General features: G+C 42.4%; 2 protein-coding genes across 4 annotated transcripts; one reads left to right on the forward strand and one right to left on the reverse strand.

Annotated features, from left to right (window-relative positions):
• Positions 1-527: 527 nt before the first annotated feature.
• On the forward strand, positions 528-9,184 carry exd2 (exonuclease 3'-5' domain containing 2). 3 transcript variants are annotated; one of them, XM_062440719.1, is made up of 10 exons: positions 528-610; positions 2,430-2,500; positions 2,834-3,301; positions 4,271-4,527; positions 4,632-4,758; positions 5,170-5,480; positions 5,616-5,722; positions 6,203-6,338; positions 6,535-6,903; positions 7,779-9,184. In XM_062440719.1, the coding sequence occupies exons 3-10, from the start codon at positions 2,876-2,878 to the stop codon at positions 7,993-7,995; spliced, it is 1,950 nt and encodes a 649-aa protein (XP_062296703.1). In that variant the 5' UTR covers positions 528-610; positions 2,430-2,500; positions 2,834-2,875; the 3' UTR covers positions 7,996-9,184. The 3 variants fall into 3 exon arrangements, with proteins under 3 accessions (XP_062296703.1, XP_062296705.1, XP_062296704.1); XM_062440721.1 differs by having other exon boundaries at positions 2,834-3,286; XM_062440720.1 differs by having other exon boundaries at positions 2,849-3,301.
• A 3,072-nt stretch (positions 9,185-12,256) lies between these two features.
• si:ch211-168d23.3 (BRD4-interacting chromatin-remodeling complex-associated protein) lies at positions 12,257-23,251 on the reverse strand. Its single transcript, XM_062440927.1, has 13 exons — positions 23,211-23,251; positions 22,971-23,013; positions 22,710-22,775; positions 20,976-22,514; positions 19,367-19,600; positions 18,629-18,748; positions 18,094-18,589; positions 17,795-17,943; positions 16,984-17,042; positions 15,062-15,210; positions 14,466-14,560; positions 13,769-13,871; positions 12,257-12,963 (listed from the first exon to the last, which is right to left on the reverse strand). Exons 1-13 carry the CDS (start codon positions 23,249-23,251, stop codon positions 12,257-12,259), a joined length of 3,801 nt encoding a protein of 1,266 aa, XP_062296911.1.
• Between the last annotated feature and the right edge of the window lie 103 nt (positions 23,252-23,354).

Here is a 23,354-nt window from a genome sequence, read left to right on the forward strand (position 1 = left end):
CATGTGTTTATACTTAAATTACTCAGGTATCAATATTTAGTACGCTCAAATCTGACATCCATCCACACCGTTAATTTTCATTTATACTTGAGATAGTTTATTTAGTCATTGTAGATAATATAGCCTTTTCATTGGATTTGGTTGTTTTTACCTTTTAACTCATTGCTGGCTGCCGTAATACTTACATTCCCTTTGAGACTAATACTATCTATCTATCTATCTATCTATCTATCTATCTATCTATCTATCTATCTATCTATCTATCTATCTAGAGTAAAAGTACAAAGTAGCATAAAATGGACATAATAAAGTATTTCTACAGAAGAGGATCAGGGTCACATGGAAACATTTTGAAAACATTTTTTTCTTTTCTTACATTTACACCGGGTTTTTTTTTTTTTTTTTTAAACAAACTGAGATGAAAACAAACAGACCAGTATATTTCCATTGAAGCTGCAGTGAAGTTGATCCCTCCGTCCAGCAGGCGGCGCTGCGCCCTGAAGCAGCACCACGGTTATAAAAACAGCCCGGAAGACATGGAACAGCTCAGTGAAGAGAAACAAGTGTACATGTGTGAGAAACTGGCGTTGCGTTGGTTAGAAACGTAAAGGTAAGCTTCACATTACATGCATGAATATAAAAAAGGACTGATGATAAAGTGTCCTATTCAGTCTGAAGACACTCTGTTAGCAGAGCGAGGTAACCGGCTAGTTAGCTGCAACTGCTAAACGCGAGCTGAGTGATGAATTTTGGGGGTCGTTAAAGTTAAAATTTAGTTATTTATGTGTGTCACCAGCTTGAGAAGCGTCTCTGTCATTCGTGTTTGGTGTAACATCACCTGTAAACCTGCTGCTGTCTTGTTAAGTTGGAGGAGATCAACATTAGCCAGCTAGCGTTTAGCTAACGTGACACTAACTTGACCTTTGACCGGTGTTTCACAAAATTCTGTAACTGTGCAGATTCAGTGACCCGACCAGGAATGATGCACCTTTTATTTATAAAAGCATGTTGTCAAAAACAAGACTGCAAAGTGCTTCACAGACATTATTAAAACAGAAAATAGATGGTGCATTTACAAATTAGATTATCCCTAAATTTGATCTCAGCACCCCTAAAAAATAAATAAATTATTATTGTATTTCTTTTCTAAATTATTTTATACAACTTTAATTATTTTGGGAGACTGTCTGTTAGAGCTGGGACAAACACTTATGCTTCAGGTTCAAATGGTTTTATTTTAACAGGTCTAATGTACTTTGGATAGTTCTGTCATTAATATTGTGTTTAACGCAGGGTTCATTAACTATCTTAGTGTCCTCTATGTAGAAATCTGTTATTGTTTATTCTGAACCATTATTATCATACATTATAGTAGACCACTCTACTATGTATTCATATTTCTTGTTGTAATTTACACTATCCACTGAGTAATTTAGCAGCAATTCTCATTAGGAGCTGAGCCCCCCTAAAGGTCTGATCCTAGAATCGCCCCTGAGATTAAGGTCAATGCAATCAAGAAACACACATTTTAAATAGAATGAATAAAGCAAAAATAATGAAGCATGTTTCCTCCACAGTATTTAGAGGGGGGGCATTAATGTTAAAAGCTGTGCAAGAAAGAAAATTGATCCCATAGATACAAAGGTCACACATTTTACAGCTAGATACCTTACTGCAACCTTTACACCCCACCTGTCAATAATCTGGTCTTTTTCATGTTGTTAAACCTCTGTAAGCAAAATGTGTGACCCTGTTAAAATACTGTAGAGTCACCATGTTTGATAACAGCATAACATCAAAGTAAAGGTTGTGATAAAGTAGCATCTGCAGTGGCAAAAAAAACCTAAACAGGTCACAGAGTTCATTGTGACTGCCACTGTGCTTTTCTGTGAGATGAATGACGATCAAATGGTTTGTGAATGTTGAAATTTAACCAGACACTCCAATATTTTACCACTGTTGGAGGCATAAAGCATATCTACCAGACACTGGCATATTTTACATGCATGTGGCTGATTCTAATTTTGAGCCTTGCAAACACTCCACACAGAAGAGGAAAATGACACTTTAAAATTACTAATAAGGCTTTGAAATTGCTCTCTTGAAGAAAATATGTGATGGATCTGGTAGTTATTATGACGCAGGCTGTTGTCACCTGCAGACAGACTATCAAACCTGAGGAATAGCAGAAAAGTTGATGACGTGAAGCTGCTGAAAAGAGTCATCAGTTTAAAACCAATTCAGCTTTTTGAAAGAAGTGCTGAATTGTTGCTGAGCTTTTCATACAGCTTGTTTTTGTGTAATCACTGAATGTCAGCAGATTATTGATTAAGCATCCAGATATTTGCAGCTATAGAAGTATTTAAGTTAAAAAGTTGCTGTATGTTTATGAATGTAACATCAGGAATATTTCACTGTTTGTGTTGCAGAGAGATGCAGAACCTGTCCACATTACAGACACAGAATCAGGTGTACATGGAAGCCCACTGACACAGGAAAGGTAAAGCATCAATCATCTTTAATAACAATTTGAAGTTCTTTATTGACGATGCATATTTTCAGTACAATGAAATTTGCCTCGCAGCCTTCGTAAATGAATAAAATAATTCAAAAGTAAAACAGACAAAGTATAAAAAGCGTGTAAATGTAGCAGCACTCAGTCTTTGATCTTATAATATCACACTGTAATTTGTAAACTGTGGATATTGCACATGACAGACATTGTAAACATGAATACAGTTATGTTACTTTATATAAATATGATATCTGAACTGTTTGGATATAGAAATCTGGCCACTGAAGACATCTTTTGGTTACTTGTTTATGTTTATAGGTTTGCACTTTTCAGCCTTTCAGAAGATCACTACGGTTAGAGATGTCTCATCGAGGGCCTTTAACCGCGGTCATCACCACAGTACTGGGAGCAACTTTAGGAGGGCTGCTCATATGGAGAGTGTACCGCACAAAACGGAAGAGGCTGCCTTCCATCCAAAAGGTGGCCGATCCCGTGGAAGCTCTGCGTCCCGTGGGAAATGAATTTACACCAGCGGAGCATCGACACACCCAGCCGCCGACGACACCGCCGCCTCTTCTTGAGAAGGAATTTAAGGCGGTGGAGTGTCAGACCACGCAGCTGCCCCCCGCTACTGTACAGATCCCGTCTTATGAACAGCTGCTGCGGGTGAAACCGGTGATAGTGAGCTCTGAGGAGGAATGGCTGCAACTGTGGCCGCTGATGCAAAAGGAGTTGTCAGTGTTCCCTGTGCTGGGGCTTGACTGTGAATGGGTAAAGACTAAAGGCGTAAGAAATACCTTTGCATGTTTTAGTATACAAAGAGGAAAAATCCACCCTGATTTGGAGTTTTTTGGACTTTTTATTTTTTAAAAACTATCATTGGACCAGCAAGAACTGCAACAATTAGTAGATTAATCAGTCAAGTAGTTGATCAACAGTAAACTGATCTGTATTTCAGCTGGTTTCAACTTCTCACATATAATAATTCAATGCTGTCTTCATGAAAGAAAACTGATTATTTTGGGTTTGGGATTGTCTGGGAAATTATTACAAGCTTTTTTTCACCATTTTCTGACAAACAGACTAAATTGCAAATTAATTAATTAATAATGACAGTAACTCGGTACAGCTGCGCCTTGCATTTGGATTTTGTTATTTATGGTTATAGTTTGCTTGTTCCTGCATCGACTGAATTATTCCAACACCCATCACTGTACTGCCAGCTTCTCAGTTGTGACGACGTTCTGCTTTTCTTCATCGTTGAATTGAATCACTTTTTGTTTAGCATGTTTGGTCAAACAAAACATCATTTTTAGTCACCTTGAGCTATAAGTAATAGTGATGAATATTTTTCACTTGCTGACATTTAATGGCACAAATAATTTATCAGTTAACTTAAAAAACTGATTAAGCAGATTAATTGAAAGTTATGATTGTTGTTGTCATTTTGCAATAGAATTGGTTCAATTATCTGAAACGGCCGCAGAGTTTTGCGTTAGCCCTCAACTCTCAAGTCATCCTTTTTTAAATGTTTAATATTAATACAAAAATCCTTCTTAGACGGAGTGACACCAGTATCTCTAGTGACCGTTACCTGGTGCAACTTACAAACCCCTAAAATGTATTAACATCCAGTTTATTGATCTGTACCAATCCCAGATTATTAGAAGGGTGGAATTTTCCTTAAGCACATTTTCCTTTTTTAGTATTTCAGCCCTTCATGTGGTCTCGTCTGACTTGGCTTTCCTGTTGCAGGTGTCCGTGAAGGGTCGAACCTCGGCCGTCTCACTGGTGCAGGTGGCCACGTATTCAGGTCTGTGCGTCCTGTTCAGGCTGCTGGCGTTCCGTAACGGGCAGCAGCCATTCCCACTCAGCTTTATGGAAGTCCTCCGAGACCCCCACATTTTGAAAGTCGGCGTCGGCTGCTATGAAGATGGCAAGCGTCTGACGCGTGACTACGGCCTGTCGCTGACATGCACAGTCGACCTCCGCTACCTTGCCTTACGACAGAGGTACGGTTTGGTTTAAATTTTTAGAAAATGACCTTTTGCATGTTTGTTGTTTGCAAGATATGTAAACTGCAAATGATCCTTTTCTGTTCTGTCTCTGTTTTCAGGCAAGCTACTGTAAATAATGGCCTTAGTCTCAAGTCTCTGGCTGCAGATGTGTTGAATGTATCTCTGGATAAATCCCTAGAGCTGCGCTGCAGTGACTGGGAGGCAGATGAGTTGACACTGGAGCAGGTAGTGATTCATTGTATTGCAGCACTCCTCACATTTTTCATACTGTGCTGTATTTCTTTTTGGGGCGGGGGGTTTGCCCATAAATTAATTAACAAAACACTTAAAATTTGCTACAGCTCTGATTTAGAGCTTCTGACTATGTTCTTTGACATGATAACCAAACTAATAAATCATGATTTCTCAGAAAAAGAATTGAAATGACTAAACCTGATAACATAAACCTATAACTTAACTCTCTATCAACATTACCTACAATATTTTCTTACTTTAACACCCGTGTTTTTATGCTGAGCAGCATTAAGGAGATCGTTATAAGAAAAATCTGAAATTAGAATTCAGAGTTAGGAATTCTACAACAGCAACTTTACGCTGTTCTTTCTTTTTCTAAATCTTTCTCTGTTCTCCTTTTAGATGACTTACGCTGCCAGAGATGCTCAAGTTTCCATCGCTCTGTTCCTCCATCTACTCGGCCTCCGCCCTGAAGCCGGTCCCGCCTCTACCAGCGGGGGCTCGTACTCTGAGTTGGCCGCCCGCTGCCAGGGGCTGGTGGATGTGCCCTTCAGGGGCCGAGGAGACGGAGACGAAAGGGCCGCCGATGGAGAGAGGAGGCGGAGGACGCGGAAACCGCCCGTTTATGAAAGCCCGGAGTCTGGAGATCAGCAAGTCCCAGACCCTCGAAAGAATAACAAGAGGAAACCGCTGGGTGTGGGCTATTCTGCCAGGTGAGGACAGAGACAAAACACTGACATGTCGTCCTTATTAAGACGATTTACAATGTTTTGCATTTTTAAAAATCCAACTTAAGCCAATAAATCCTTAATGATGGGTTCAGCAGCCTCTGACTTTGCCTGTTACAGGAAGTCTCCTCTCTATGATAACTGCTTCCTCCATGCTCCAGATGACCAACCTCTGTGTACCTGCGACAAGAAGAAAGCCAAATGGTACCTAGATAAAGGAATAGGAGGTACACTAGATAACCTTAATTTGTATCAATTAAAACAAAATATACTTTAAGCTACAACATGCAACTGTCTTGATTTATTCCATTCAGTTTGGAAAATTCCCACCTTTATTCAGTGTCTTTGAAGCCTTCATGTTGTTGTCTTCCTGGGGCTTTCTTCCCAGAGTCTTCCCTGCTGTATGGCTGCTTAAAGTCAGTGACTTTACCCACAGCTACTGATTTAATGTCCGGAAATGTCTTTAAACATCACTGATAAACCTGCCTCAGAATAACGGGGCATTTCGGCTCTAGCACACAGAATATGAAATCTAAAATGTTGCATGTTGTAGCTTTTAAACTTCTGTCAGTGCACTGTCATGATGATTATGGCAAAGGGTTAAACTGGCTCTGCTTTCTCTGCCGTCTCCCTCACCGTAAGATAGTCTTGCAGAAGAGGATCCGTTCATTGTCTGAAGTTATACTGTTCATTTGTTTCCAACCCAGTTCTCCAGAGTGAAGATCCTTTCGTTGTGAGGCTGCTGTTTGAGCCATCAGGACGTCCCGACTCCCAGCAGGACTATTATCTCACTGCGAAGGAGAACCTCTGTGTGGTCTGTGGCAAAGCAGATTCCTATATTAGGTTTGACGTTCTTCACATGCATTTTATTTCATCTGAAGTTTACAGTTTTTTATTTTTCCCCCCTGAACTCGTCTGACAGCACTCTAAAAACACTTTTGCACTAAGAACCGTTTTTTCTAAAGGTGATTATTTTATTTTGGAGCCCCGTAATTACACAACAGATCTAATTAATGCACAATTTGCTCCGGTCCCTCAGGAAAAACATCGTGCCACATGAGTACAGACGGCATTTTCCCACAGAGATGAAGGACCACAACTCCCACGACATCCTGCTGCTCTGCACCAGCTGCCACGCCGCCTCCAACGTGCACGACAGCTTCCTGAAGCAGCAGCTGGCCGAAGAGTTCGCCGCCCCTCAGGGCTGCGAGGAGGGAGTGCGCCTGCTGGAGGACGCGGACCGACGGCGGGTACGTTCGGCGGCCCGGGCTCTGCTCTCCGCCGGGGAAGGACTGCCGGATCAGCGACGAGAAGAGCTTCAGGATCTGATCAAAAGCTTCCTCAACATGAACGAGGAGCAGGAGCTGACGGATGAGGCGCTGCAGGAGGCTGCCGGTCTGGAGACGAGGTGAGTTTCTATATATGCTGCAGGATTAATGATTTTCACTCCACAAACCAACATTATTGTAGCATCTTTATTTAATTGATCCCACCTGAGTTTAAACAGAGTTAAGACTGTAGAAACTCTTTTTAGTATCAACATAATGTACAAATCTAGTTTGGCTAAATCTGCCACTATCAATGTCCATTTGTTGAATAATAAGAATGCAGCATGAATTAAATGGTCCAAAACAGAGAGAGGTGTCAGGGCTGAACAGTTAATTGAAACTTAACTGACATTACATTATGGCCCATTGCCATTTTCAAATCACCGGAGGTCCAATATTTGTTGAAGGTTAAATGTGTCGAAAATGTTTAAATTAAATATTGTAATGCAGAGACGTCCTGGCCCACATCATATCCTACAGATACCTGCAAAAATCCCACCGTAATCATTTTAATGTTTTTCAATGAAAGTAAGAATGATGTAATGATGTATATAATTCCCTCTAATAACGCAAATCATATCACAATTGCAGTATCAGACTTGTAAGTGCTCTCCAGTAGACAGTTTAATGGTTTCAGTTTTACATCAGACACATCTTTTGTGTTTCTGAACTTGTATTTCTTGTTACTAATCAACCAACATATAAAAACTTGACCTTTTCTATTTATTAAGCACTTTTCAAAACAAGGTACAAAGTGTTTTACATAAAATTAAAAATAGCAGAGATGAAGGACCACACTCCCTCGACATTCTGCAGATACCAATATATCTGACTTTGAAGCTATTATTAGCTGATAATAACGTCCTGTATGATTCATCTGCACAGAGCTGAATCAGTTTGATTGTTTGGCACAGACTCTGCACCCTCCTTCTGACTGCTCCTCTCTCCTCTGCAGGATATTCAACGAGGCGTACGTGCCTCACGGCCTGAAGGTGGTGCACGCTTACGCTGAGAAGGGCCTGCGGGGCCTGATGGACCTGGAGCGTCGCTGGAGACAGCACTTCCTCACCACCATGCACCCGCGCCACCTCCCTCCTCTCTGGTCCGTCGACCACAACCACAACAAGTTCCTCCGCAAGTACGGAGAGGATCTGCCCATCAAACTCAACTGACCGTCAGTCCTCACAAAAGGGCACAAGCAGCTAGAGAACGGGACAGTGAGCTTGATTTTTTTTTTTTCATTCACAGGTCAAAGTATTTGATCGAAATTGAAACTTCAGCAGCCGCTCTCACTTTTACAAGCCAAACTGCTTTTTTTAGGACAGAAGAGATCGTTGTTCTACCTGTCAGGATGAATGCACTAATGTACCAAACGAGTCCGAATTGTTGCCAGCATGTGGCTGCTGTCAAGCTCTCACGCTGGTGTTAACAAGGCTGTGATTAGTGTGCGAGTGAACACGCTGATCTGCGACGTGCACAGTGTACCGGAGTGCCGCTGAGATGCTGCTACATTTCCACTTGGACCATGAATGAATTCAAGCAGAGACTCTCCCTGCGGAGAGGTAAGCCAGCACTGAATCTGAGAAACACTAACTTCACTAACAACGCCATGGTGGACGTCATGTGATTGCATATGGACACTTTTTCTATTATAGAAAATGTATAATTATTTATGAGAAAAAAAAGATGTTAAATTGATTTATGAACTGATTTTATAGAAAAAGCTGCAGCCTGCTCTTAATTTCCCCCTTAAATTTAAAGAAAACTTCCCAACCCCCCCTGCAGGTTAGCAGCTCATTACCTCTATCAGTCTGGGAATACATGATTTGCTTTGCAGAGAGAGGGTCATTTTAATATGACCTTAAATTATTTGGCGCTCCCCTCCTGCTTTTGTTGTCAGCCTATTGTCTGTTTTAAGTCAATAGATAAAAGGATGAGTTTCCCAGACGCATCTTGAAATGAAATTTCATCTTTGCCCTATTCCTTTTTTAAAAAGATGATCTTCATGTGGAGGTGTCTTTGGGCCTGAATGTGTTCATCCATATCACGGTTTTGGTTTGTTTTTTGTAGCAGGAGATCAACACTAACCAGAGCAAAGTTGGCTCATTCTGTTCATCATGTGTTGACACGTCCTGCTGCTGATTCTCCTGACGGTTTGGGGAACCTTCATGGCTCATGTTTTAATGTGCCTCCTAATCCCCCCAAAAAAACCTGACCGGAGACTCATCGCAGTGTCTGGACGTGACCTCATTTCATAGTTTACAGTTGTTTCATCGCGACGTCATCTTTACAGAATTCAAAGTGCACAGTGGAGACAAAAAAAAGGTGCCAACTCCTGAGATTGATAAACTACCTTTAAAACTAAACCCCCCTCCCCCATGCCCCCCTTTGCAAAGTAGACATGCATCTTTTGAGTGTGATCAATTTATTTACAGCATATGAAACTTTAAATTATGAAAACAGCTGCTTTGTCTTTATTCGTATCTGCTCGGATGTAAACCCTGAAGCTGTTTCTGTTTCCTAAATTGTGAATGAAATGAATAATAAAAGTCATGTTTGTATTAACCTTCTTGTTTGTTTGTTTTTTGCAGAAATGAACTTAAAAAGACAGAAACACATTCAGTTTGTTTTTTTATTTCTTACAAAATCACAGTTTAATAAATAGTCTGTAAAAATGAGTACAAAAGCAGTTTTCTTAACATTTCATATATGAATCACTCGTGACTTTCAGGTCAAAGGAGTCTTTAGTTGGATTTTTTTTGTCAGGAATGACTTCTTTTTTTTTTTTTCTTTACAATCTAGTTTTGCTGAATTAAGGCCTCTTGATTTTGGCATCAGAACAATCTGTCAGTCAAATGTTTTTGTATCTGAAGTTGAATTAGTGTAGAGTCATGAGCTCCCCTGGTTTCACAGTTCAGTCAGGATAAAAAAAAAACAACAAAAAAAAACACCTTTTACAAATAAATACCAAAATGGCTCAACATGCAGAATGTAATCCCTAAATGCTGACAAAATGAAGCACATTTGTAACGTTCAGTGTTTGACACTGTGGACGTTTAGCGACAGTAACAATGGCACATGAGGCTGCTTCATCGAAGGGGATTCCAGCAAAGTTTGACATTAGAGAATTTACTTCATCTTGAATTTAAACAGGAGGAATTTAAACAAACCTTTGGGACATATTTGTGACTTTTGGTGGAATTCCCCTTTAAAGAAGTTAAGTAGTGACAAGGAGTGCGATCCCGTTTTGTGAACGACACTCTGACATCTTTACTGCATTACAGCGAAACCTCTGTTGAGGGTGGAAACACACTTGAAGATTTCAATTTACTTTTCAATTTTGGCTCAAATTCTGTTAACGATCCTCTTGTGTGTGTCCACCCGCACTACCACAGAGGGTTTCAACACTAAATTACTGCATATTATAACTCCTTTTGTTCATTTCAACAAAAGATGATTTCACATGAATTTTTTTTTTAAATGACAAGAAATGAAAAGGCCTGTTTGATTTAGCCCCAATCTCAACTTTTTTTCTCTTTTCTTTTTTTTGTGTTTTTGTTTTTGGAAGGGACAGGTTACTTTCACATTTCAGAGCACGAGATGTTACATTATTTAAAACATCACATTAATAATCTTTTCTTTGCAGATTCAATTTCCTTAAAAGGTACACTGAATTTTACTATAAGGCATATTCTAAAACGTTTCCAATTTGCAAGTCAAACTTCGACTCCCCTCATAGCTTTTCTAAAAAGCTCAAATTTTGAAGCACATTTAAAAAAAAAATGTATATTACAAAAAAAAAAGATATTCTTGCAGCTTTTACATTTTGACCCTCCATGGTAAAAAGAAAATCCATCTGCAAAGAATATTTTGCACACGTTTCATGTGGGAGTCGTATAACCAACCAAAAAAAAAAAAAGAACCTCAACTTGCTCACAAATTTCATATGAACAGAATTCACATTTTCACACAGACCGATAAAGATTGTCACGTTAACATAAGATGCTGCAAAAAATCATATATTGCTCCACAACGGCTGCGTGAACATAAATCTTCAGCTTTAGTACAGGCGGGCTACAAACCAATAATTTAATAAATAATAAGACTCAACTTCTAAACGTGGTTCGTATGAAGCGGATGATTCCTCCGGTTTTTGGTCAAAGGTTTGATGATGCAGAGAGGCTCAAGTTCTATACAACGTCTATCACGGGGAAAAAACACCTGCAGTTTTGGTGATTTTTCTCTCTCAAACTGGACGTTCTGCACGGCCGTTTCATGCCGTTCAGTGACCCTCAAGCCCTTGAAATAAGTTAGAAACACTTTTTCTAAACTACACAGGCTTTGATGACAACTTAAGACATCTCTCGTCATTTCTGGAAAATAATTCCACGGCGATTCGCAAAACAGGCAAATATCTCCACCCTCACTGCACCACCACTGCTCCTAACCATCCCCAACTCATTATTGCTTGCATGTTAATACACACAGTAAGGGAAATCATTCTTGTCTCTGAAAACAGACAGAAAACTAGAAATATTGAACAGACTCCGGCATGAACAACAACAAGGATCCAAACTTAGAAAAAACCTCTGCCTAATTTTCCTTGTGCCCACCTCGGGTTCCCTTTCTGTTTTAACAAGGACAGACGCCAGTTTTCTGGGAAGAGACACGACACGGACGTTTGCTGGTGTATTCAGGATGTAGCAAGTCACAAATTCTTTGGAGTTTCATTCGATAAGCCGAGATAATGGAGCCTGCAGGATTTTCATGTACTGTCCCGTCGATGGATGTGATGTTTTCGACATGCTCTCTTTAGATCCACGCAAACTATTCCAAATGAACACACGCACACACACACACACACACGCTTGTCGCACACTCACAAACTTACTGCCTTTCTTGATGCAACTCATCAGAAAACACAATTGGCACAGATTATCAAAATAAATACCCTGGAAGCTTGGCACTATGCAAAAAGAAAAGTTCACATTTTGAAAGAAATCTTATAAAAAACTATTGAATAATCTCAGTCTACTCCACGTTTTCGTTATCCTCACTATTACTTATATACTATATGCTGATGAAGGTTACACCAGTGTCGTAAACCTCTGAATGACTTAACTACCACTGAAACAATATAGCTCCTATTCAAATAGATTTTTTTTCCCACAAACATACATCAAAATGAAGTATCTAACATCTATCGGACTATAGATAGTGCTTTTGTCTGGTATGCATCTCTTTATAGTGCCTCTTCATCTTTTTTCCTCCTCTCTCTTCTTTCAAACAATCAGTTTTCTTAAAAGTAATCTCTGAAACCCAGAATGAAATCTCTTTAAGTCCTGGGAACAGACAATAAGTCAAGATTCCTTTTATTCCACCTCGGACAGATGTCTCTGCATCTGTGTGGACGTTTTGTCAGAGCAGATTACCTCACAGTTGTCCCTCCAAGATGCTGGTGACAGCCTGGTCCAGTGAAGGGCCTGACGTGGCCCTGGTCGGGGCTGCAGTGGGGCCCTGCAGGCGCTGAAGCTCCAGGATGCTGTCGATGGCACTCTGTAGATGTTCACTGAGCATGTTGTCCTCTTGGAGGGGGGGAGGCGGCGGGCTGAACCGCTGCTCCAGCCGAGGCGACGCATCCAGCCTGTAGCATTTCAGTTTTGGGGCGCTGGCATCTCTGGGAGGCAACTCAAAGCAGTCGGCCTGCGGCTCTGGCATAGAAAGAGGATTTGGGGCTTTCATTTTGGGAACGGGTGCTGTCTGTCGGACGTCCTCGGTGGCTTTACCGGGCGCGGGTCCGTTGGAGATCTCCTCGCTGTGCTGAGGATGCTGCGGTGCTCCGTTGGGTGCCTGAGAGTGGCGTTCGTTCACAGCTCCGCCGCCGTTGGTCAGCTGCCCTTTGTGGTCCCTCTTCAGCCCCGGGTCGCAGGCCGAGTTGTGAACCACCTTACGGGAGCCAGACTCCTGCTTGATGGTGAGCCTGAGAGCCCCGCGGGAGCTGGAGCGGTACGTCTTGAGTCCCGGAGGCCGGTCGGACAGTCTGGTCCAGGCTGGTGGAGAGGAGGGGCTGTTGGAGGGTCCGGAGGAGGGCGCACCATCGGGGGAAGATGCTGATGTAGCCAAAGCCATCATGAAAGACTCTGGAATAAACACAAGTGGAGAATATAAATCAGCATCACCATGTTTGACCTCTGATAGCTCTAGTATGTTAGTTAATAGTCTGTGTTTTTAAAGTAATTAAATATATTATTTATTCATATTGTTTTGGCTATTTTTGTGCCTTTGTTAGAGATTCAGCAGAGAGATTGGACAGTTAGATTCAGATCAGGGACGCTGCAGTTGCCAGTCAGTGTCTTAACTGCAAAGCCAGAGAGGCACATCATAAATAAATACCTTTGATGGTTTTCATTTTGTCTCCCGTCAGCCATCACTTTTGATTTCTATGATAACACAATCTGTTCTATTTTGGGGTTATTATTGCTTCAGTCGTCCCTGCTGTCCATGAGAAGACGAGCCTGACATTTACCGGCTTTCAAGAGGCTACTTCGCCTTTTCCAACTTTTTAATTAACACAACAACCCTGCATTAATTTCGTCTCACATGTCATATTTTTTCCCATCATCATGCAGTCTCTCTCAGCATGACCCGGCTCCACATTTACACAGCTTAATTACACATTCACACCTGGGAGCTGCTCCCAGGAGCAAATATGCAGGTTAAGTGGCGTACTGAGGCGCTGCTAAATTAGTTTGTGAGGAAGAATGTCAAGAAGTGTCACTAATTCCCCTTAATTTCCCTGTCCAGATTTCTTCTCTGGGTCCTGGGGATTTTGAAAACAACATTTTCCTAAACACACACATTTATGCATGCGCACACACACAAACAGAGCCTCCGTGTAATAAAGAAGGCGGAGAGGATGTTTGTGTTTCCTGCTGGCACACTGACCTGGGTCTCTGCGGGCTCTCCGTCTGTCCTCCACTAAAGCGTATCGCTCTGCCTGGAGGAAGAGACGCTCCAGCATCACCATCTCTGCTGACGGACTCTCCTGCTGTGGAAACCAGTTCACATCCCATCACTCACACAGCTTGTTCTTTATGTTTGGTTCATTTAGATCTGAGCTGCACAATTATAAATGTATGCCGGGGTAATCAGCCAGAAATACTACTACTAATAATAATATTATGAGATTATGAGAAAAAAGTCATAATATGTTACACGTTTCTGGTAGTAAACAGATGAGAGCAGTAGGTAAGCTTTTATGTATCAAATGAGTGATGATGACCAGAGGTTATCGGTTTCACTACCTTACAAATTTCCCTGAAAAAATTAAACTTTAGTCATGAACTATTTTAACTTTATCCTCAAAATATGACTACTTTACTCTTGAAATATTACTGCTTTTTCCTGCTTTATGCTTCTAAGCAAAAGTAACTTGTTAACAAGACTTGGATTCACACTTGACAATTCACTAATAATGAAGTATAGCTTTGTAAATCAATCCATGACTGTCACCATCTTTGTCACATAAAAGCTTCAGAACTGTTTTTGAACCGACTGAATTGTAAGTTAATCAATATCTCTCCCCCCGATGTAGTTTTGAGCTGACAGAGATGGAGACAGAGAGCATCTTGCTGTGTCTTACCTGCGCCTCTCTAACCAGTAGCTGCCTGTATTTGTTGACCATGTCCTTGGTGCGTTTCAGCAGGAAACCGGACACACTGTCGAACTCCTGGTCCACTGCAGGAAGACCGACATCATCACTCAGAATAAATATGCACATCAAAATAATTATACCTTAATTTAAGATTGAATATGTGTGTGTGTGTGTGTGCGTGCGTGCGTGCGTGCGTGCGTGCGTGCGTGCGTGCGTGTGTGCGTGTGCGTGTGTGTGTGTGTGTGTGTGTGTGTGTGGAGGGGGTTATGATCGTGTCCTTGCGCCCCTCTGTTGTTTTGCCTGAGCAGATGTACAGCTGTATATGCTTTAACAACCAGGATATAATGCTTATTTGTAGCATATCCTTGATTTATGTTTGTCATTCAGTATCTAAGTTGTCCCATATGCATTCTCATTTTGTAATCTGAGGACTAAAGTTACCAGCTGCCGTCAGTTTGTTTTGAAATAAACAGCAGATGGTTCATTTTGGAAATAAACTTCAGTTGATGTCCACAGCGAAGGAAATGTGAATCATTTTGGCAGCAGAGGTCAGAGAAAGACTAAATCCTCCACTGTTCACTCACCTAAATTGAAGTCATCCTGAGTGGGCAGGTGACCGGCGCAGCTGTGGTACGGCAGCAGACGTCTCACAGTGTCCTTCAGGCTGGAGAAGGCCGGGCCGGTGAACGGGTTCTGGACCGCTCGGTGGTCCAAACAGAGCTGCTGCTGGAACCTGACGAACACAGTGACGCTCTGTGTTAGCTGGAGCTGCTGTTCACCACAGCCTGAAGACTGCGGTTGCTTTCATTTGAAGTCCTCTCTAGTTTCTAACACACTAATGCAGCCATGATTCAAACTGTACTCAGTTCATCGAATATTTAGCATTTAACATCTGCTGTTCTAAATTACGAGTATTTCCTAAGAGAAATATGACGCCACACATGGATGTTGTAGGATGGTATGAAAGGGAGAAGAGGAGCAATAGCTGCAGCAGTGGTAGTCATAATGGTGGTGATAATGGAAGTAAGAACAGTTGTATCTCTATTGTTACTAACCGAGCTGAAAAGATTAGTCACGTAATTGATTAGTTCATTGAAAGAGAAATTTTAAAAAAATACCAACAAAATCTGTTAGTTGCAGCTTCTCACACACATCACACATTACTGTGGGTCGAACCGAACAAGTCATTTCAAGATGTCACCATGAGCTCTGGAAAACTGATGCACATATTCATTAATTTCTGGCATTTTCTAGACCAAACAGTTATTCAAAGCGGGAATTGTATCTAAATGGCTGTAACTGTGGCTGATGTCCACTTTATTTGACTAGCTCAAATGGCTGAAGCCTCATATATGTTTCAGATAAACTTTTAAAGATTCTTATTAAAACAAGGACTGCGGATTTTGCCTCCCATCACTTACATTGATTTGGAGGAGATCTTCTAAAGCTAGTATCAACAGGAGGAATGATTACAGTGAGTCATGTATTGTCCTAAACAGAAACACTGTGAGTCTATCTTTAAGTAGCAGTGGCAACAGTAGTAAGAGTCACAGAGGATTACAACAGCAGTCTAAGATTACACCTGTGTGAAACTGGCCATCTGTTAATAAATGAGTTAATGAACTGGATGATTGTTATGGAGGTATGCAAACTTTTCTACAGTACGTAAGTAAAATCCTGATGGAGCAATTCAGTTTTTAAAGAGTCATTTGAGGCAGAAACAACTGTTCCTCTGAGTAACATAAACTGCTGTTACTACTGAAACAGATTTGGCTCTGTTTTTATCAATGAAACTTTACACTTAAAGGTGCAGTGTGTAGAATTTAGTGGCTATAATGTTTTAATTATTATAATCACCTGAAAATAAGAATGAATGTGTTTTCGTTATCCTAAAATGAGCCCTTTATATCTACATAGGGAGTCCATCCTCTTCCACAGAGCCCAGCATGTTTCTACAGTAGCTCAGAAAGGACAAACCAAACACTGCATATAGAGAAGACCACTGTAGCTTCTCCTTTATGCTTGGAAGGAGACAGTGACGGTGAGGAGTATTCAGTTGGTTGCAGTCTGCAACCTCACCGTTAGATGCCACTAAACCCTACACCCTGGTCCTTTAAGTGACAGATAAAAGTAGAAATCAATTGCTTATTTGGGGTGTTGGTGAAACTGAAGAGAGCACAGACCCGTAAACTGTAAACTAAAACTGTGGCACCAACGGCATATGTGATAGGATGTTACATTATTCTTTCCTTTTGTATATGCCAGAAAACTAAAATAAATCTGGCGTTGACTCTGTATTCAATCACTTTGCATGCATCACTGTTTGGTTTCCATTTTCATTATTAAAAGTCAACGACATCCATATGAAAAAAACAAAAATGAAGTGATGTGAGCCTGAGAAGTATTGTGTCTACACTCGAGTGATGTTATCGATCTCATGGTTTCATTCAGCAGCACACATGTTCAGGATCTGGATGAGTATCCGTCGCTGCTGTCGGTCTCCTACCTGTGCCTGCGCAGTGCTGGTGTGAGCCTCTCCTCTATCTGCTGCTCCAGACCTGCCAGCTGGCATCCACATAACATTTTGGATGAGATCAAAAGGAAGGGTGACAGGGGTGCATTTTCAAGTCATTAATAACAAGTTTTGCTGCATTTAACAAATGATCATTTTAAAAGGCTGTCATCTCTACTGCAACACTGGGGCCAATTCACTCACATTAACATTAACACACTTACACACACACACTGGTGGTTTTACTTATTCTGGCTGATTAGACCTCAGGCTGTTTAGGTTGATGCAGTAATTATTTGCGGGCATTAAACTACATCAACCAATACAAATGACAAAGATGTACAAGTGTAACAAAACTAATATGAGGCTTGTACACTCTGTACCTCACAGGAGATCCAATCAGGCACAATAAGTGAAAACACCTGTGTGGGTGGACTACAGGTGAGTAGCCTTAAATATCAATTATTCTCAGTATACAACAAAATACACAAGTAGAAATTATTTAATGCAATAAAAAATATTAGTTTCTTTAAAAAAATGTAAGGTAAGTGATTCCAGTATTTTTTAGTGTCAGTGTTTATCAGAGTTTTAAGCATATTTTGATGATTATCAGGATAATATTGTATATACAGTACGTTTTCCTTTGGAGTCTTTATTTTTAACACATCAAGAATTTTTGTAGACTTAAGATACAAGGAGACTAAAATTTGCAACACAAAATTAGACTTATAGGAGACTTTTCCAGCATTAAATTGTATTTTTTTTTTAAATGTATAATAGTGAATGGATGTTTGCCTTCTCTCACCTTGGTGCCTGTCTGCTGGCTGGTCGGGATGGGGCCACACTCCCTGGGAGCCGGGGGCCCGTGAGCCTGGACGCTCTGTACTGCAGGAGAGGGTGGATGGACATCGAGAGTATATGTATTACTCTCCATGGCCAAGGCAGCTGTTGGCTCTGAAGAAGGACATAAAATGACGGTATGATGATGCTGATTGGATTGCAGATTATGATACAATCAGCAATAAAATGAAAGAATAAAAACTATAAAATACTTTTTTGTGTCATATTTTAATGGTGTTTTACACAGCGGTGGGTCAAACTCACTGATTTGTGTGTGCTGTTGGACAGTGGAGTCATCTCCTCCTTTGGAGAGACTCGTAGACGCAGCTGTGGGATCAGGCTGCTGCTGAGGCACCGAGATGCTGACATGCAGAGGGGAGTGAACTGAAGTATGGACCAAGGACTGAGGCTGGGAAACAGGCGGCTGGGCCTGGAGCTTGACCTGTGAGTGGGGAACTGAAGCCTGAACCTGGGGCAAAGGCTGGGAAACAGACGGCTGGATCTGTACTTGATTCTGGGTAAATAAGGCCTGTGAGACCTGGAGTTGATGAGGAACCTGGTACTGGACTTGTGGCTCGGTGAGGGGCTGGGGAGCAGAGGTCTGGGGGACAGAACTCTCAGGTCCCGGCAGCGCGATCTCAGGCCCAGCCGGAGGGGAGAACGTTGCTGAAGCTGCTCTCCCCGTGTCCTGAATCGGAGGAGAGGAGCAGAGCAGCGATGTGTCGTCCGGGTCTGAGGGAAGCGGAGAAGCCTCAACGCACTGATCAGACATCACAGTGCAGGCGTCCTGAACAGTGACTGCATGCGTCTGCTGCTGGGTCTCTCTCTCACTGTCCACTGGGGAGGCGAGGGACTCCATCGGCACCACTGGCAACGCTCCAACCAACAGCTCGGATGCGATAGGAGAACTAAGTGCTTGCTGTGGTAAAAATGACCAAGAGAGAAAATAAATCACTGCAGGTAGATAAATCTTATAGCTATACAGTGGATCCCTTAGGAGGCTGATTAGTAGACTAGATAGTTCATCTAGTCAAAACAATGAAATTATGCTTATATTCTAATTCTTATAAATGCTAAATAAGTAAAGAATTTTTACTCTTATTACTTGTGGACCATATTTGACTACATTCATTACTGTGCTATATGTACTATTGGGACTTAGTGCTGTTTTATCACAGGTGATACTACAACATTTTATATTCCTGTTTTTTTCTTGCTGTAATCTTGGTTTTTTTTAACATGCTTTTGGTGTAACTCTTATTTATGGTATTGCATCATTCTATAGTTACAAGAAGCTAGTAATGACTATTATTGAATTCGTTGTGTTTTATCCAACAATGTTTTCTCATTTTCACTTTTGTTTCCATGCCGACTCCTGTCCTCCGGACGTGTAGTCCTATTACTATCACCATCATAAACTAACACTATTACTACTAATATCATTTTAAACACAGTCATCATCACAGAGGAGTGGCGCTGTCAGCATCAGCATTTCATTATTAAAAACAGTCTGCAGATAGTTTACTGAAGCTCTGACCTGTTGCAGATGTTGCATAAAGGCCTGGTTCTGACTCATCGAGTGGGTCACCTCCTCCACTACTTGGGTAATGTCGGCTGGGGGCATCAAAAGTTTAGGCATCTCCACAACCGGATCGGGTGCCAGAGGTGGTTCAGGAGGGGGCTGCAGGACCGTAACTACAGGAGGAGACGAGGACTGCAGCCCTGCAGCGGTCGGCTGCACCGACACGTGCTGGAGAACGTGTCCGTAGGGCTGCAGAAGGAGATGATAGCCAAAAAACATCAGAACAAATTAAATCTGCTTCAAATATTTTAATGTTTTTTTTAACAGAGTGGGCCAGAAAGAATGGGAGATTCAGACAAAAGCTTTAACATACTTTTATTTAAATTTTCTTAGTGATAAGAACAGCTTGATTTGAAGAGGTTTCTACTTGTCGGAGATGATGTAAGTGTACGTCAACTTTGAATCATATAATGTAGAAATATGATCGCACTACTTTACAAATTGAAACAATCAAGTATAGTGAAATTCTGGACATGCTTCACTTAGCTTAAACTCTTTTCTATCATCAGTTTGAAGGAAAAAAACGGTTTTAGGTCACTTATTGAGGTGTAACCAAAAGTGCAAGTGCTTAACTTAAGGAAGTCCTGAAGCTTATTACACCTATAAGGAGCATCATAGGTGAATCTGGTTTAAATTCTAACAACGGCATGTTACCTCCAGGTATGGTCGAGCTATGTGATTGGTCAACAGGTATTTCTACCTGTATTGAGCAATTGTAGCCAAAGTTGCAAATAAATGAGTGGGGTGTTAGAATAGCCCCATTTCCAGGTACTTTGGACCCAGAGGTTTGTATTTGCTGTTGTCTTAGTTAGATTTAATGAATGAATGAAAAGGAGAACTGCAGACGAGGGAAGTGAAACTGAGACAAGGAGCATCTGTCTCCATTGTATAACATCTGTTGAGTGTTTGATAGTTATTTATTCCTGTTTTGGAACATAACCGCCTTGAGACAGTCCGTAAATAACACACGAATAACTTATTCACTGCTTTGTTCTCTCTACTGCCGCTTTCTCTCTTCATTCCCTCTCTAGCTCATTCGACCACCGCTGCGCTGTCTCTTTCTTTCTCACTCGCTTGTGCTATCTCTTTTGCTTCTTTTACTTCCTTGTTTTATGAATGAAGCAGTACACAAGTTGAAGCAGCCACGCTGTGTGTGTTTGACCAATCAGCCACGGTCATCGCTGCAAAACAGGGAGCCCCCCCCCAAAGATCGAGAAGCAGGGACTTTTTTAGGGGGTAAAACAATCTCCCTAGAACTTCATTTAGACCCAAGTCCCTATGGAAACAGGTAAATGAACTGAGTTTCTCATAAGGTTCTTAGTAGCAGGGGATTTCTGCACCAAATGAGTTATTTCATTCACTACATAAGCCAAAAAACAGACGTTCCCAGTTGTATATTTTATCTACAAACATTTTCTCAGTTGAACTTCCATAAAATCACTATATGATGATACACAGTACAACTTTATGGCAATATAAGATTACATATACTGTGATGGAGGATTTTATCCACATCACCCACCCTCCCTTCAGAGCTTGTGAGACTGCAGATTTGGCACCTCACCTGTGGTAGTTGGTGGAAAGTCTCCTCTGAGCTGCTCCTCTCTTCGGGGACAGCTCTCTCTGGCAGCAGCACCACCGAGGCCTGCTGGAGGCTCAGCTGTCCTTCTGTCACTGCTGCCTGAGGAGCCTGGGCCTGGGCAGCAAAAGGCAACCCCTGAACCACTGAGGGACCATTAACGATCGAGATGGAAGTGAGATCTTGGGGAAGCACCCCAGAGCTGTTGATCAAAGTAATGTGGTTTCCCAGAGCGGGACTGTGGACCAGGGTGGCACGCTGCCCCTGCCCTCCTGGAGTGTAGGTTCCAGCCAGCTGTGCCGGCATCTGGAAGACAGTAGGGGGCGCTGACTGTAGCTGCAAAGGTCCTGAAAGCACAGTGGCCTGGCGGAGAGCTAGCTGCCCTGTTGGGGTGGTGAAGACAGGACTGAAGTTCAGCTGTCTTTGGGGTACAGTTAGGATCTGAGAGCCGTCTACAAGCTGCCCGCCGGAGGAAGTCACACTGTGGACCGAAGGGCCGTGGTGACTTGTAGTCAGCAGAGGTCGAGCTCCACTGACAGGCTGGGATATCGTAACAGGACACTGGCCCGGAAGAAGGAACTGGTTTTGGCCTTGGAAGAGTCCCTGAGGCTGGAGCACAAAGGAGCCACCCTGGTTCACCAGCTGCAAGCTGACCGGTTTTGGGAGCTGCTGGGTGGGCTGCGGTGTTGGAGCTGCAGGCTTCTGGCCAGGAGGTTGAGACAGTAAAATATTTGGTGAGGCAGTCCCAGGTACAAACGTGAGACCAGGAGTGGGTTTTTGCCCAGACGGTTTGGGGCTAATTTGAACCAGTCTGGGCTGAATGCTGATGGGCAGTTTGGGTTGAATGGGAAGAGGGGCGCGTTGCAGAACAATGCCTGGTGCTGCTGCTGCTGCTCTCAGGGTTGGGGTGAAAAGAGGACGGCTGGTCATACTTGGCATGGCCTTATGGATGATCATACTGGAGCCCTGAACAGGACTCAAAGAGAAGGAGGTCTCTGGAGAAGGAGCAGGGAAAACATTTCCAGGCAGGAGCCCCATCAGCTGAGGAGGGGCAGCAGGTTTTAAAGAAGGGCAGCCAGGCCCAACAGCCAGGAGGGAGGGTTGGGGGGGCTCCACTGCTGCCTGGGTGTCTCTGGGCAGCACTGGGGTGACAGGCAAGGTCACAGACTTGTGTATAAATGGTACAGTGGGTGGAGAGAGGAGAGGGGCTGGAGAGTAAAGGGACAGACTGTCCCCTGGTTGGGGCAACCCTGCCTCCAGAGCCATGGTCTGCTCAGTGATGTCAGCCTCCTGCAAGCTTTGCTGGAGGATATCACATGCCACCTCCGCCTCCTCCGCTTCCTCCATTTCCCCCTTTTTTGCTTCACATCCAGGCTCCACAGGAGGCCCACCCTGCACCACCTGTGGGTCTTCTCCGCCCTCCGGCGATGACAGGAGGGCCTCCTCCAGGAAGGACAAATCCACACACCCCGGTGGAGGCGTGTCAGAGGAATCCCTGCCATCTCCCAGCAGAGAGACGGGGCTCTGGAGAGGAGAGAAGAAACGTGAGAGACGAACAGACAACAGGAAAAAAGGACAAATAGTGAAAAGGAGGGGAGACGTGTATCATTAGCGGGACTAACAGGAAGCTGTTTCAGGCACAGAAGGAGAGAAAAATGATTCTCCTGGGGGAACATGCAGGTTGTTGTGACGCTGTTGGCTGTGGATCCAGACACTCACCGGGGCATCTGTGAAGAGGGAGGGCTCCCCAGAGGAAGAGTTAATGAGCAGGTCTTCAGTCTGCAGCTGGTGGGATGAAACCAGTCGATTTTAGTTTGGGCTCGCACACTCGTTGTGAGAAACGCTTGCAGTATATTACACTACAACTCCTCCACACATCTCACAAGAACGTGTGCCAAGAAACATTTCCATCTCAAATTTATCATTTGCACTATTGATTTTTTTATTTGAGTCCCTCTCTATTTAAGGCTCTTTTGTTACCTCATTGGTTCCATGAAGGAAGTCGTTCAGGGCTTGGGGGTCACTGCAAAGACGAAGAGAGATGAAGACAGTGAAGGAAATTATAATCAGAATAAAAATCGGTTAAATCCTTGTGAGTATTTGGTGCTACAACAACAGCAGCAGCAAAGGGACTTTTAAAAACACAGAATAAGAACGTATACCAAATCTTATATCATGGTTCACTGCTGTTGTGTCCAAGTAAGAATCAGACAAACTCACCACAAAACATCAAGTAGACAAGTCCCATCTTCATCCTCCATGTCAACTGAGAAAAAGAAAAGGAGGAAAAAAGCAATCAGATAAAGCGGTTACACACTTGGGATAAAATAAGGAGGACAAATCATTAGACTCAGTCTTATTGGA

The sequence above is a fragment of the Scomber scombrus genome, chromosome 19 (genome assembly GCF_963691925.1).
Source record: "Scomber scombrus chromosome 19, fScoSco1.1, whole genome shotgun sequence".
Taxonomy (NCBI): Eukaryota; Metazoa; Chordata; class Actinopteri; order Scombriformes; family Scombridae; genus Scomber; species Scomber scombrus.

Coding starts and splice junctions, on each gene's coding strand:
- exd2 (XM_062440719.1), top strand. CDS start 2,876: ATGTCTCATCGAGGGCCTTTAACCGCGGTCATCACCACAGTACTGGGA. Junction 5,481..5,615: donor GGTGTGGGCTATTCTGCCAG/GTGAGGACAGAG, acceptor TGCCTGTTACAG/GAAGTCTCCTCTCTATGATA. Junction 5,723..6,202: donor CCTAGATAAAGGAATAGGAG/GTACACTAGATA, acceptor TTTCCAACCCAG/TTCTCCAGAGTGAAGATCCT.
- si:ch211-168d23.3 (XM_062440927.1), bottom strand. CDS start 23,251: ATGGAGGATGAAGATGGGACTTGTCTACTTGATGTTTTGTG. Junction 22,515..22,709: donor CCCTCTTCACAGATGCCCCG/GTGAGTGTCTGG, acceptor TCTCCTCTCCAG/AGCCCCGTCTCTCTGCTGGG. Junction 15,211..16,983: donor CCAGCACTGCGCAGGCACAG/GTAGGAGACCGA, acceptor TGTGTTCGTCAG/GTTCCAGCAGCAGCTCTGTT.